This window comes from Pseudochaenichthys georgianus, chromosome 8 (assembly GCF_902827115.2).
Source record: "Pseudochaenichthys georgianus chromosome 8, fPseGeo1.2, whole genome shotgun sequence".
NCBI classification, from domain to species: Eukaryota; Metazoa; Chordata; class Actinopteri; order Perciformes; family Channichthyidae; genus Pseudochaenichthys; species Pseudochaenichthys georgianus.
In genome coordinates this window covers 14022555-14037747 of record NC_047510.2, presented here as the reverse complement: position 1 = coordinate 14037747, position 15193 = coordinate 14022555, and the positions used below count along the sequence as shown (strand labels likewise).

Genomic DNA, 15193 nt, shown 5'->3' with positions numbered 1-15193 from the left:
GTGTTGAGAGATGTATCCATAGATCTCTTCATTTTGCTCTCAAAGTGCACCAGATTGATGCTTTTAACTTCAATATTTAAAAATATGCTTGCCCCCGGACCCCCCTATGTGAGGTCCACACACCACCTATAAAAATAGCACTTTACCCCTGCTTACACGTAGATGCCGTGAGCTGATTATCGAGCCTTCATTGTAACAGTCGCGGGTACACTGTGTATATGCGTGGGGATTGTTGCAGTAGAACATTCCTCTGTAGCGCCCGGTACATTAATGAGAAACCCTAAATGTTTGAGCACCCTCTATGAAACGTCAAGCTACCCCACAGCACCCCAAAAGAAATCTCTGGCGCCGCCACTGAGCCTGACTATTTGTGTGTTGGGGGGGCCCGACTTTTTTTTCTCCAAAGGGGGGGCCTGACAGAAAAAGTTTGAGAACCACTGCACTAAAGAACCACAAAATACACAAAATGGCCCCAAAGAGACACAATTAATTCAAAGAGACCAAAAACTAACATTAAAGACACGAAACGACCAGAAAGACACAAAATGACTTCAAAGACACAATGAAGAGACACTAAAGAACAATGAAAGACACGAGACAAGAGAAGTTGTAATCATCCTTTATTAAATCTTGAAAGAAGTCATCTACAGTGGTTTTGACGCCGACGAACAAGTCACTTATAAATCTGACCAGAGTCACGCGGAGACAGCAGTACTGTAGATGGAATATATCCTGACGGACGCATAAAGCAGAGGCAAGACGCCACAAACGAGCATTAAATTAACTTAGTAGAAACTTGTGAAAATGTTTTCCCTCCTTATTAATATTCAAACACAACATTCAGTACACCTCGGGTTGTGTGGCAGCGAGGTTTGAAAGGATCTCTCTGAACACTTAGAGATTTCTTTAAAGGCAGATGCTCCACACACACACAACAGATAAATATAGACATGGACTCCTTTCACCCTCAAATACATGAAGAGTGTGGAATGATGAAGACGCACTCAACCTACACGCGTTAAATAAAAGGCTTTCAAGCTGGAGCCGAGCATCCTTTAAAACCTCGCCTGTGTGCCGCTTCAATCCGTATTTCTAAAGTGTGTGTGTGTGTGTGCAGTTTGGGGGATTGGACGAAGGTTTGGACGCCAAATCAGGCGCTTCTGCAGAGGGACATCGATCCTAGCCCACCTGAAGATTCAAGGTTAGGGGCCAGGACGTCACAAACAGCCCCAACACACACACACATATCGAGTGTGTGTGTTGGTGCTCCTCTGAGAAGGACTGTTGGAGCCCAGGAGAAGTCAGCAGAGTAACCCCGCTGTTCAGCAGGCTGCAGACTCATGTAATTCAGACTCATTTCACGCTCTTCTCGCTCCGAGATGGACGCTGGTTTGTCCCGATGCTCAGCGGCTCTTTGAAGGGAGCGTCTGAGGTGGGGGAGATGAGAGAGTGGGGGGTGTTTTAGGGAGTCTAACATGAGCGCAGCCCGCTAAACGAGCAGGGTTTAACCTCAGCAGCCGGTCCCGGTGATTTCTCCACCCGAGCTCTTCGTCACCTCCAGAGTGGTGAAGATCTGGAGGAGGAAGAGGAGGAGAAACACAATGTGAGGAAGAGCAGGATATCAATAATTCATTCATTACAAATGTATTTACATAGCACCGTGCAACACAAGGCAATTCAAAGTGCTTTACAAACATGGAAGACTTTAAGAAAATGGCCTTTAAAAAGCAACGATAAAATAATGAGAAAAAAAATACGTGAATAAAAGTTACAGGATAGCGTTTTATAAGTGCTCAAAGCGCTCTACATATTAGACAATACCCACAGGGGCAAATCCATGGTGGTGGGAGGCGGAGTCTCGTTCCTATGAGAACTGCTCATTGACGCACGAAGGCAAAATGGCCCAACTTTTGAGTGAAACGTCACAGATTACCCAGCATGCCTGAGAAGTACCCGTATGTGCGCTCATAGCAGGCGCAACTTTAACCACGCCCCCCGAAAGGCTCGTTCACATCAAGCCGTCCCGTGGGTCAGATGCGCGTTCATAATGCCGAGGAAAATAACTCAGAATAACGTTATTAGCACATTTTACAACTTGAGGACCGAATGTTTTTAATAAGGGCTATACAACAAAAATCTGTATTTTTCTCAAAATTGTCTTTTTCTCAATTTCTAAATTCTGACTTTTTCCTCAAAATAAAAGACTTTTTAAAAAAAAAACTGAAAATCCTGTATTTTTTCCAAATTCTGTATTTTTTCAAAAAATCCTGCATTTTTTTCAAAAAATAAAAATCTGACTTTTTGTTTTTAATAAGGGCTATACAAATGTTCATACTGGGTAGTTAATTTGGTTAAAAAAAAAATATCCAGCGATTTACAGACGTCTCTTTCCCAATGGGGAAAAGTGTTTCTGGGCCCAGTGACTTCACGGACTGATAGGGAAGTGTAGTACCGCCGTTTGGCCACTACGAATTGTGGGAACAGAGTCCGGAGCACTTCCTGGGGGCTTGAGCAAATGATATTGGCCATCATTCAAGACTCAAAGCTTTATTGTCACATGCACAGATACAGTGTAGATATGGCAATGACAAACTTAAGTCCTAGGCTCCTCCAACAATCCCAAATCATCACCATCAAATTGAGATATGACAAATAAGGAAGAAAATGAAAATAAAAATCTACTTTGCAACACTTTAGAGCTTCCGATTGGACATCACGGTCCGTTGTTTAAAACTATAGTCTCCTAATGGATTATTAAACTAAGACGTGGGCACAGTCCACATTAACAGCGTCCTGCATTCATTCAAGATAAAGATCTGAATTCTGTTTGTAAATGGAAATTAAAGAAATGGGAAACATCAAACAGGAGACGATTAAGAGCTTAATGAGCTGCAATTATCACCAAACCTCATTTACATAATGAAGGAGGAACAGGGAGATCTTTAACGCATGCATCACACATTACGAGTTCATTCAGCTCAGCATCTGCATAAACACTCAACATGACAAAAGCAGACATTATAAAGAGATGCCTCCTCACCTCGGCGCAGGTTGGGTGGATGCCGATGGTGTTGTCCAGCTGTTCTTTAGTGGCTCCACACTTCATGGCCGTACCGAAGCCCTGCGTCACCTCTCCGGCGTTCGGACCCAGGTAGTGGAAGCCAATGACACGGTCCTAAAAACGAGACATGTGTTAGTCATGTGACTCTCCGACAGGTTGGATTCAGACCGAGTGACAGCAGGGAGGAGCTCACGTTGTCCAGCTTGTTGCAGATGATCTTAGCGTAGCACTTGTTGTTGTCTCTGTTGGGCACGGTGAACTCCAGAGGCCAGAACAGACTGTGGAACACCTAGAGACACAAGAGAGAGCCAGTGAGCAACAAAGCTGCATTATTACCATCACTACCATTGATTATCACAACCCGGGCCCTGAGGTCCTCTGAGCAAGGCCTCCTAAGGGTGCCCCGAACCAGGCTAAACACTAAGGGTGACCGTGCCTTTGAGGCGGTGGCCCCAAGGCTTTGGAACAAACTCCCCCAGATAATAAAAACCTCGGCCTCAATAGAGATTTTTAAGGGGCGGTTAAAGACCCACCTGTTCCGACAGGCCTTCGGGTCGTCGGAGGTGGTGAGTTAGTGGCTGTCTTTTTTATTGGCGTTTTGTCGTATGTTTTATCCTATGTTTTACCTGCTGCTGTTTTATGCCTTTTATTCTACATTTTATAGTTGTACTTTGAATTGTGTCCTGTGTACTGTACTGTAAAGCACTTTGTACATCCGTGTTGAGAAGGGTGCTATATAAATAAAGTTTTACTTACTTATAGCATTCTGGCTTTTTCTCAAATTCTGAAATTTGACTTTTTTCTCAAAATCACAAAATTCTGTATTTTTCTCATTTTTTGAAACTTTCTCAAAATTCTCACTTTTTCCTCAAAACTTTTAAATTCTGAATTTCTCCAAATCCTGTATTTTTCTCCATTTTCCCAACTTTTTCTCAAAATTCTATCTTTTTCCTCAAAACCTTAAAATTCGGACTATTTTTCAAAATTCTGTATTTTTCTAAAAATCCTGACATTTTCTGAATACTTTTTATTCATAATCACTTGTCACCGGCTTCAATGAGCTTCAATATCAGGATCCACGCAGACGGGTTTAAATCAGGGGTGTCCAAACGTTTTTCACCGAGGGCCACAAACAGATCAATATAAGAAGGGCTGGGCCCCTGATAGAGGTGAAGTGTAGTGCCTCATATGCCAAGTTATAAGATAGCTAAGTCAATCAAATGTAGGTAAATTAAGCTTGATACTTGAATATACTGTAAGAAACACAACAGCCTTCATCACAGCTCTCCAGAGGGTTTACTTTATTAAAACAGAATCTTCAGATTGCTCATAAAAAGATTTGTTATGCAAATAAGGGATTGGGCTTTTTATATCAACTAAGATTACTTTGAAAATGTTTCCAACTTTAATTTATTTGAAAATACTGTGATATATATTTGTATATAAAACGGACAAGTCAAATCAAGCAATCTGATTGGTTCTTAGCCGTGATATAATGAGCATACATCACGGGAAGAATTTTACTTTTCACAACAAGTCAGTATCCCTCCGCGCCTGAGAAAAGCTACAGCCGTTACATTACGTCCGTTACGAAACTAACTAACTACCAAAGCTTAAGATGGAAACATTTAAGGTTAACTTTGACCTCCGGGGGGTCTTACTACGGAGGAATGGATTGAGCAGTGCCTATCTCCAGAAAAGAAAAGCACCTAAACGACGACCTGCAGAGCTACGTGGAGAGCAGGTCGACCAACTGGAGAAGTACCATCAAAAGCTTTCCGATGCGGGTCTTGAAACAAAGCAGAGACATGATGACCGTTAGTGGCGACAGGTGCGAAAGCTCTCTCCAGAGCCACTGGAAGCCCAATCTCGGGGACCGGAGAAAGTGGAGCAATATTCTCGCCGCGCCGAGCAACAGCCTAGAACAGCCTCAACAAGTAAGCCATGCTACTCGTCGGGCCGAACCACGCCCCTTAGCTGTGATATAATGACCATATACCACGGCCTGTCGTGAGCTATTGCTTCAATGTAAATATATTATTAGTACAACATATGACAAGCACAAGTTTAATATGTGGGCCATATTTGATTAAACTATTTTAATTAGCTGAGGGCCGTTTCAAATAATTAATGATGACATGTTCAATAGCATAAGGGCGAACCATGGCAATTAAATCCATCAGTTGTTTTACATCACCTCCGGCACTTGTCACATGGTGTGGTTTGTTTGTAATTAGCCCACCTGTTGTTTGCCAGTAATTAGTCTGACACAGAGGGTGAGCTCGGACATTTCCCGTTGACCGCCGTTTGGTTCTCTTTATCGTTTGTTTATGAGGGTCATTAAACATGGATAAGCTATAACTTCAGCACGGACTCTTTGAATTGAAACGTGTCAAAGTACCGAAGCCTCTAGCGACAGCTCAGTGTTGTCGCTACAAAGTATTTAAGAAGGGACAATTACGTACACGTGCCAGATGTATCCATAGAAGCACATTTCCATCTGCAGTCTTTGCAGGTGGAAGGCATTGAAAGGAAACACGTGAGCACAGATTAAAAGTGTCCACATGGCAGTTCTCTGTGAAGACGGTATCTGGACATTGTATCTCCGCTGTTATACGACAGACCCTTTGGATTTTATTATCCGTTTGTGCCACTATAAAAATGTTTGACACCATGAACAGTCATCCTAAGTTTCCGGCTCTCATGCCCCGGCCACACGAGGACGAAAACGGTCGTTTGCGTTACTGTTTAGTGTCATATAGACCGTTGGGCCACACGAGGACGACCGAATACGGCACTAAACGACTGCGGAAACGATAACGGGTCCCAAGGTGGATAGAACGGCATACGCAACGCTCTGGGGGGTCCAACGGCTCCGTGTGTACGCCCTATACGATCATTTTCTGATAATGATGAGGCAATAGCCCCGCCTCTCCCCACCTCTGCTGCTCACCTCCGCTTACCCCGCGCCATTGCTGAAGTGTTTCGCCACCAACAACAACAACAATGGCGGATCGCAGAGTTGCTATAGTGCTCCGGACGCTCTTGACCATGCTACAGTTGTTTGTGCAACATCTACAGCAATAATGATGAGGCAATAGCCCCGCCTCTCCCCACCTCTGCTGCTCACCCCCGCGTCAAAGTAAACTGCACCCTGAATTCAGATTATTTATCTTTCTCTCGATATGGACCTAAACGCGAGTGAAGTGTAATCTGACAGGACGGAAACACCTCTCAAACTCCCTAAACTAGTTATAAATATGTTTATTCTTACTGTCGGCCGGGTCACTGATTACTGGATGAGCTGCTGCATGAGACAGACACTGACGCTGTCCGAAGAGAGGGAGGAAAAAGAGAGGCTCCGTGTATTTTATTATTATATTATATAGAGTCGTTATTCGTTTGTTTTAAAGCTCAATAAATAACAAAGAAGACCTTTGACTGGCACTTTTATAATTTTGTCCGGAAGATTTAAACTTTAATACACGTTGACTGGCGAAACACTCTGCCCGGTTCCCTCGGCCCCCACCGCGGAGAATAAACAGAAGGGAAACCATGACAACCATGCTTCTTCGCTGCTTTTGTGGAGGAAGTTACAGCGCCACGTAGAGGCTCCTGCACATGTACTGCAGCTTCTCCAGCGGTTGGAGCTAAACGGAGCGGTCTCGTGTGGACAGACACTATCCGGTGAATATCGCGTGTGGACGGAAGCTTTTTTGCGTTTGCGTTAATCCTATGCGTTTAGCCGTTGTCATCCTCGTGTGGCCGGGGCATCACTGTCTGATTGAATTTTACACTTAGCCTGACAGCTGTACAGCGAGGAAGACGATCCACGTATGGAGATGAAAGTCACAAAGTGTGACAGCATGCGCTCTGCTCTCATCAGAATCAATTCAAAACAGACGCTCAGTAAAAGGCGCTATGAGGACTTGCAATCCATCATGTCTTTAAAAAACAGAGAGGATAGCTTTTGTTGTTTCCCTACATCTCCAGTCTACTGTCTGCAGAGGCTGGAGGGGTTCCTATTGCAGCGACACTGTAATTATACACCGTATATTTTCTGTCTGGCACACTGACCGATCTACATGCACCAACACGTTCAGAGAGTAAGCCGTTAGTCTCTTTCAGGAAGACACACACACACACACACACACACACACACACACACACACACACACACACACACACACACACACACACACACACACACACACACACACACACACACACACACACACACACACACACACACACACACACACACACACACACACACACACACACACACACACACACACACACACACACACACACACACACACACACACACACACACACACACACACACACACACACACACACACACACACACACACACACACACACACACACACACCTCTCCGTGTGTAGGTCCTGTTTGTGAATGTGTGCATTTTGGGGCTTAATGAAAACAGTCAAAATTGAATGCTGAACTGCATTTTCAAAAAACCACCCGTACGAACAAATGTCAAACTTCATTGCATCTCATCAAAAGGTGTTAGTGGAATAACTGTAACGATGCACTGAAATATTGTCTATTTAAATTAAAAATATATGCTAGAGGGGGGAGGACCAGAAAAGTTTTTTTAAGCTTCTTCTTGCCCCTGTTGAACATGACAGACTATCTGAGAATTATTATAGTTTTTTTTGTTTTTTGTACTTTGTTATAATTATCAATTTGAGTGAGAAAGAAAAAAAGGAAAAAAAGAGAATATATATTATTGTTTGACATGTTCAATAAACTGACTTAAAAGACAAAAAAAGTTTTATCCAAACGGTGCATTTCCCCAAACTAACATCCAGCCACCAGGGGGCGCTGTACATGCCCCTGCTTCTCCTTTGTAGAGCTGTCATAAACTTAAAAAGGCGCAAAAGCCAAAGAGCAAGGAGACCTACACTGATCATCATTCATTGTTTGGAGGTATTTTAGTTTATCGTCTTTTTTCAATACAATATATGAATGTAGCACAACATCGATGTGAAATCAACAACGTTTACTCAAATGAAAAAGTGCAATAAAATAGTCCCCCCCAGATAAAAAACATGAATAGTGGTTTTGGTTTGATTTGGACATGATGGTTAAATGAAAGCACCGAAAGTCAGCGATAGAGAAATTATTTCCACTTTCCAAAGAAAACAAAGACTTGGCACCAGCAGGAGTTTATCATGCCTTAAAGCTGCGGTGTCATGTCTTCTAGCAAATCAAACAATGTTTCTAGCTAAAGCTACTGCTTGCTTTGATGTTGGGAACTCAAATTACAGAAGTAAAAACATTTGATCACTTGGAAATGCACTTCACCCTGGTAGGTGACAAGATTCACCCTCCAGAGCGATAATACATTATTCAGTGGAGAGTGTGTGTGTGTGCGCGTGTGTGTGTGTGTGTGTTACCTCGAGGTTCTCCTGGCCATAGAGCTCGATGGCTCTATCCTCAGACAGCCCGCAGCAGCCGTACTCCAGCGGGGTGAAGACAGTAGTCGGGACGTTGATGTAATCACACTGCACAAAAACACAATAAATAATGAAATAAAGCCTCTGTGTGGCGCGGCTTGGTGGCCGTGTGTAGTACTGCGTTCACACCGGACGCGATGCGAATATGTGACCCGCTCTATCGAAATCAGTCAGAAGTCGCAACGGCTCATTTCTAAATAAACGTGGATTTACGTAAAAGAACTATTTTTTCGGGGTTCAGGTGTTTTGTTTGATTGGTTTGATTTTAAATAAACAAAGTCTTGGCTTTCAGAATATGAAACTTTTATTTCCAAAATCACACGATAAGTACATGTTTGAAGCTTGCAAAGGGAAGATGGCAGCTCTCACTCGCACCCTGCTGTTCCGCAGCGCAGCGCCGCCCCCCCCCCCTCCGGCTGACATTATGAATGTAAGCATAGAGTAATCATAGATAACACAGCAGGGTCCGTGACAGTTTGTTTGCATCTGATTTCAATTAAACAAAGACTTGGCTTTCAGAATATTAAACTTGTTTCGGCAAATTCAGATAAATACAACTTTGAAGCTTCGGCATAATTACAAGCGGAGAACGGAGTAACTTGACGTCACAGCAGGCGAAACAACAGCCGGTGTTTCTCCTGAGGGTTTCCCCCGGGAAACAAACACAATACACACAAACGCAAAATGACACAAACACACACACGTACACACACACTCGCGAGCTTCCCCCAGACCAGTAATGCAAACGAAAATATCTTCCCTCCGTAGTATTTTAATCATTTGCTAATAACCAATCAGATCGATGGATTCCAGAGAAGAGAAAACTTTGAAGGCCTTTTTCTCAAAGTGATGACTCTGTGACGGTCATTATATAATGTGACATATTTCGCTTAATATTTGGAGCACAACAACAATCCTGATATCATTAGACAGCTAGGAATCTCCTCTTTCCAACAGTGTATACAACTCAAGATGTGTCTTCGGGTCAATGTGACTGATTTCGATGGAGCAGGTCACATATACGCTTCGCTCTAATCGCTCGAGTATCACCGCGGCGGTGTTTACTCGCATCATTCAAACAGGAAGCGACTGTTATTTTGTTGATTGTTGTGCTTTTATATATGTCTTAATGTGTGCATATGTATAAATGTGTCTGTCGAGTGTGTATAAATATGTATATACATCTTTTTATATACATTTTGTATTCGGGACCGTGGGAAATGGAAATTTCGATCTCCGTCTGTGCACACAAACTGACAGATTGACAATAAAGTTAACTTTTGGAGGATGCTCTGGCGAGGAGGCGGGGCTTATCTCCATGTAGATACTATGGCAGATGCAAACTACAACCAAATTAACATATTTCACCGTGATTTATGTGTTAATACACGTTTCAAAATGATGCCAAAGTAACGACATACTGAATGGCTGAGCGCCTCACCGCTGATTGGTTAACGCGCAGACATTTTAATCTCGGCGCCTATAAATCTCATCGTGTCCGGTGTGACGCCCTAAGAGTCTCTCTAAAGGCGATGTACCTTGAGCTTCCCGCCCCCGTAGAGGCGTCTGGCCAGCAGTCTTCCGGCCTGGATGGCGACCGGCGTCAGCTCCCACTTCCCCTCCAGGATGTCTCCGATGGCGTAGATGTGAGGAACGTTGGTCTGCTCCTCGTCGCTCACCGGGACCTTTCCCGTCCTGAAGGATCATGGGAGGGGAAGAGGTCAGGGAGTTTAGGAACATTACACACTTCATATTGGATGTCATGCCATTGCGGTGAAATGACATTTATTTTGCACGATTCAATAACAAGGTGTCTGTTTAAAAAGAGCTCAAGGCGGCAGTCTTTAACCAAATGTATCAAAGCATGAAAACACTAAATAGCTGGAGATTTAGGGAAGTTACTTTCCTCGGAAAGGCTTCTATCTGAACCATTACTTTGCTTTAATCATACATCTGTTTTTATTATATCTCACCTATTTTAAACTATTGTTTTGACTATTGAAATTTATTATTTGGGGCCATTTAGTTGGTGTTTAGCTTGCAAATGTTTCTGTATCACACTTGACCCCTCCTACTCTTTCTGTTCACCGTCTGGGCCCTATTCTTCAGTTTGCTTATCGAGAGGCGAAGTCCCTCCCCTTCCGGCGGACCTCCATGGGACCTTATTTGGGGAAAATTATGTATTGAAGTCAATGGAGAGAGAAACGTTATCTTTCGATCCCGTTTGAATTGTGCCAGGAATTACACATATGATGTTTGTCAATTTAAAAGATAATTTTGCAAGTAAACAAAATTAAAATGTGTCGTAAAAATGTGAAGAAACACTTTTTTTGTGTGAAACCGCTCAATGAACTACATCTCCCGTCTCGCACCACACCAAGACAATTCACTTCTTTCTTTCAGGACGAGGCGGAAAGTATTCAAAGAGGTGAAAATCACTACAAGTCTGGGCGTGTTGAGAGCTGTACACACACACACAAGGGGAGTTAGTCGGTTCCAGCATGCGGGACCGGCTATACAAAGTTTCAGTGAGTAACACGAGTGTAATGTCTATTGTTAATGACATCACTTACGCGACTCTGGGATTCGTAGTCTTTCTAGTTGCGTATTTTTCATAGTCTTATATTTCAACAGTTTTACGACAAACTGTGACTTTGAATTTTTTTAAGATTGACAAACATCATATGTAATTCGTGGCACAATTCAAATCGAAAGATAATTTCTCTCCCCATTGACTTAAATACATACTTATTCCGAAATAAGGTCCCATGGGGCGGAAGCAGAAGGGCGTGACCTCGCCTCTATAGGGATATCTCCATTTTGTCTTTGTCAAATTGTACTTTTATAGTTTTTTTTAACTATTTATGAATAAAAGGCTGTATAGCTACCACAGCCCCTGGTAGTCCACCGCACAACACTTGTACAATAAACCTGTAATGTGCAATATGAACACGTATTTGCAATAATCACTTGTATAAAAACAGATTTACTTGATAAATATCCCAACATTTCATTGTTATAAGGTCTCTATACTTAATATGTTCCTTAGTTATTTTTAAATAGCTGCTACACATGTTTGAGCCGTGGTTGTGTGCCCATTTGCCTTTAATGCATTACTAATGTGTGCTTTGTTCTTTCCTGCCAAGCCACTTTGGCTGTAAAACAGTACATTTCCCCACTGTGGGACTAATAGAGGACTTCTGGAATCAAAAGAATTCTCCCGCACCGAGTCTCAGATACTACGAGGGTCATGAGACGGCTCCATGTGACCGAGCGCTCTTTGAAGCCGGCCTCATGCCGTCTTAATCCTCACAGAATGAACCATTCACAAAAAAGTGCAGACCCAACACTAACCCTTAAAGATAGAAGCTTGTTGGAATAAATAAAACGCATCAACAGGCGGCTTCATAAAATGTTCTTATGTGGGAAGACACGTCGAATGTTTATTTCTAGTCTTTTAAATGTCTCTAATGAACAATGCCATGTTTTTTTAAGCTGCTGCAACGCAAACATTTCCCACATTTGGATCACCAAAGTACTTCTCATCTCATCATCAACACATCCCGAGTCTAAGGACGTCTCTACTACAACTATTCACATCTTACCCTGCACTGTAACTTTCAGTCATGTACCCGTTATTCATGTTTTAATATCTTTGCTTTGTGTCATGCTCTTAATGTCGTTCATTCTTGCAAAGCACTTTGACTTGCCTTGTGTTGAAAAGCGCTATATAAATAAACTTGCAGCATAATGACCCTAGCATAGAAAAGTCTTGGAAAATAGATTTCACAGCCGTCAGAAGCAGCTGACGCTCTGAACTCCCCCCCCCTCCGCAGAGAGCCATGCGATAAACGCTGAGTCACCGTGACTCCACCACAAGTCTTAAAGGCACAGGACACCGCCTCGTGTAATGGGAGTGTAGGAAAGGAGATAAAGGAAACTCACTTGGGGTTGACTTTAACCCCCGTCTTGTCCAGGCCGATCTTGTCGGTGCAGGCGTCTCGGCCCACTGCGATCAACACCTGAGGAACACACGGATGGGTTACAGCTGGAAAGAAACCCATAGGATATAACTAGATATAAGGAGTTGTTTGCACAGGAGCGCCTACATATATCCTTGAAGCAAAACAGTTGAAACCCCGGGTGGCGGCTTGAACGGTCAGTGTGTAGTAGACCAAAGGGATTCTATTAGAGGAAGTGGAATTGTATCTTCTGAAAGAGGACATGTTCATTTTCAGGAACCTAATATAACAATCTTGTTTGTTCACAGCATGTAAAGCGAACTTGGGTCCCTTGAAAGGCGCTATCAACATGTAATCTATTATTATCATTATTAATAAAACACCGCAGTTTGTCATATATCCATTGTTCTACGTTTTTTTGTTTATTTAAATTTCGCGTAAATTCTTTGTTTTTATTCTTTTAAGCTTAATCGTTTTTTTTCACAATTGTTATATATTTGCCCCTCTCTTCCTACCTATTGTCTCATGTTGCTTATGTTTGCACCATCATATACCAAACCAAATTCCTTGCATGTACATGGAACTCGATTCTGATGTATTTGCACTCTGTCTTTTAATATGTAACTGAAAGCTACATCCTTTTAAAGCGTCCCTTTGGTGATAAAAGTGAACCGGTTGCTGCTCCCAAGTGCTGCACCTCGCCGCTTAACAGTGTTTTTCTGATGGGATATGAAAGCAGTGATTTCCATCTTTGCTCTGCCATCGACAGAAACAGTATTTGTACAGAGCAGAACACGGGATCTACCTGCCTCATTCGGTGTTGTTGTCTTCGGTGAATTAAACCAACAGCAGACACACAACAACATAAACAATCTAAATCAGGGGTTCCCAACCTTTATTTACAAAAAGAAAATCGGGGACCGGTTGTCAATTTTAACTGATTTTAATATTTACTCACCAGCAGTAGCAACAGAGGCTAATTGTATGTAACAGCCTGAACAAATACTAGAACAATATGCATCCAAAACATATTAACAACGTCTAAAAAATAACCGGTGTCGGTTTTTGGGAAAAACGGAAAACCAAAAAAAACGACGTTATTCAGTTTTTAAACCAAAACGGGAAAACAGATAAATCAACGTTTTGGTTTTGTTTGTATGATTTACGGATAATCCAGTGATGGGAAAACGAGGCGAAGGCGCATTATGAAGTGTGTGTGTGACACTGGCATTTGTTTTCAGAAGATATTATGATGGTGACGTTCGTTCCGGTGCACGTCCGACAGCATTTTGCTCTACATCGAGATTAAGATTAAACTAATTTATTTTGGGAACACCCGCATATAGGCTACCTATGGAGTTAGCCAGATGTGTGTAAATTACTGTTCATGGTCATTTGAAAACAAATGCCACACACACGCACACTGGGGACTGGACATCTCCTTCATAAAACTAATAAAAGGGGGAGTATTCGGGCAGTTCGATGTGTGTAGAGGTGTGTGTAGAGGTGTGTGTAGAGATGTGTGTAGAGGTGTGTGTGGTTAACACGTAGCAGCCTGCAGTCACTCGCTGTTCTGATGAAGGTAAACACAGCGAAGGCGGTGCGTAAAAAGGCACAGCTCGCGGCGCGCTGGTGCTGCACTTCTCAGAGGCGGAGTTACACGTCCCGCTGCCTCTGATGCTGCCTGCAGCCATTTCATGAAGTGAAGGAGGTTTTCCTTCTATAAAACAGCTGCGGGCAGCAGATACCGTGAGAGTCCCGGACATGAATTCATAGATCAAGGCAGACTGGTTTACTCTCCTGTTTTGCCAATCCGGTGCTTAAACAAAGGCAAGTTTATTTATATAGCACTTTTCAACACGAGGCAATTCAAAGTGCTTTACAAAAAAAAGAAAGACATGAAGAAAATGGCATTTAAAATCAGTCATTAAAAAGAAAAGCTAATAAAATACACATATAGCTCTACACCCCTGGCCGACATGTCCTTAAAATGAAGTCCGAGTTTGAAATATATCTCAAATAATGTATGCACTGCCATTTCCCCACATAAACATAACAGTATGCAATCAAACGGTTGTCTCCTGTGCGCTCCTCTTCCTACTTGGCGCACCGGTAACTTTCTCGAGAGGCTGAGACCAGGCTGAGCCGCCGAATCCCTCGGAACATCACAAAAGCCATTTTCAACGGTTATCTGGTGAAAGATTACCTAGGCTACTGGATGAAATAATATGACTGGTATAGGTGCGAACATTAAACACTTTTTGAAAAAAATATGATAAAATATTTTTATATATTTATAATTCTGCAAATATTACGATAAACTCACAGCTATTTCGCGGCCCTGCAGTAACACCTCCGCGGCCCGGTACCGCGGACCGGGGATTGATCTAAATGAAAGAAGCAGCGACAGACTACTTCCTGTTTCTGATAGAGGGAAATCGATGAAGATATGTGTGTCGTTAACGCAATTATGAAGTTAAAGCGGCTCTCGGAAACACATTTAAAAACATAAATGTCTAATAAATCGCTTTTTTACCGACTCATTCAATTATTTTTAACCTGAATGGTTAATTTTTAAATGATTTACACAATTAATGTGTTTTTTTGTAGTTATTCCCTACACAATAGTCCCAGGAAGCAGCATCACACACAGCTTCCTCAGTGCTGTGCAGCGGTAAGA

At 42.5% G+C, this 15193-nt stretch overlaps 1 protein-coding gene across 1 annotated transcript in view; it reads right to left on the bottom strand.

Moving 5' to 3' along the window:
• Nucleotides 1–603: 603 nt before the first annotated feature.
• The window catches only part of txnrd3 (thioredoxin reductase 3), a 30966-nt gene continuing 16376 nt past the window's right edge, over nt 604–15193 (bottom strand). Inside the window, exons 11-16 of the mRNA XM_034089060.2 lie at nt 12497–12573; nt 10090–10246; nt 8492–8599; nt 3255–3350; nt 3041–3175; nt 604–1573 (exon numbers count right to left, since the gene is read on the bottom strand). Of these exons, the coding sequence (XP_033944951.1) occupies nt 1511–1573; nt 3041–3175; nt 3255–3350; nt 8492–8599; nt 10090–10246; nt 12497–12573 (636 nt within the window). The 3' untranslated portion in view covers nt 604–1510. The remainder of the gene's footprint in view (nt 1574–3040; nt 3176–3254; nt 3351–8491; nt 8600–10089; nt 10247–12496; nt 12574–15193) is intronic.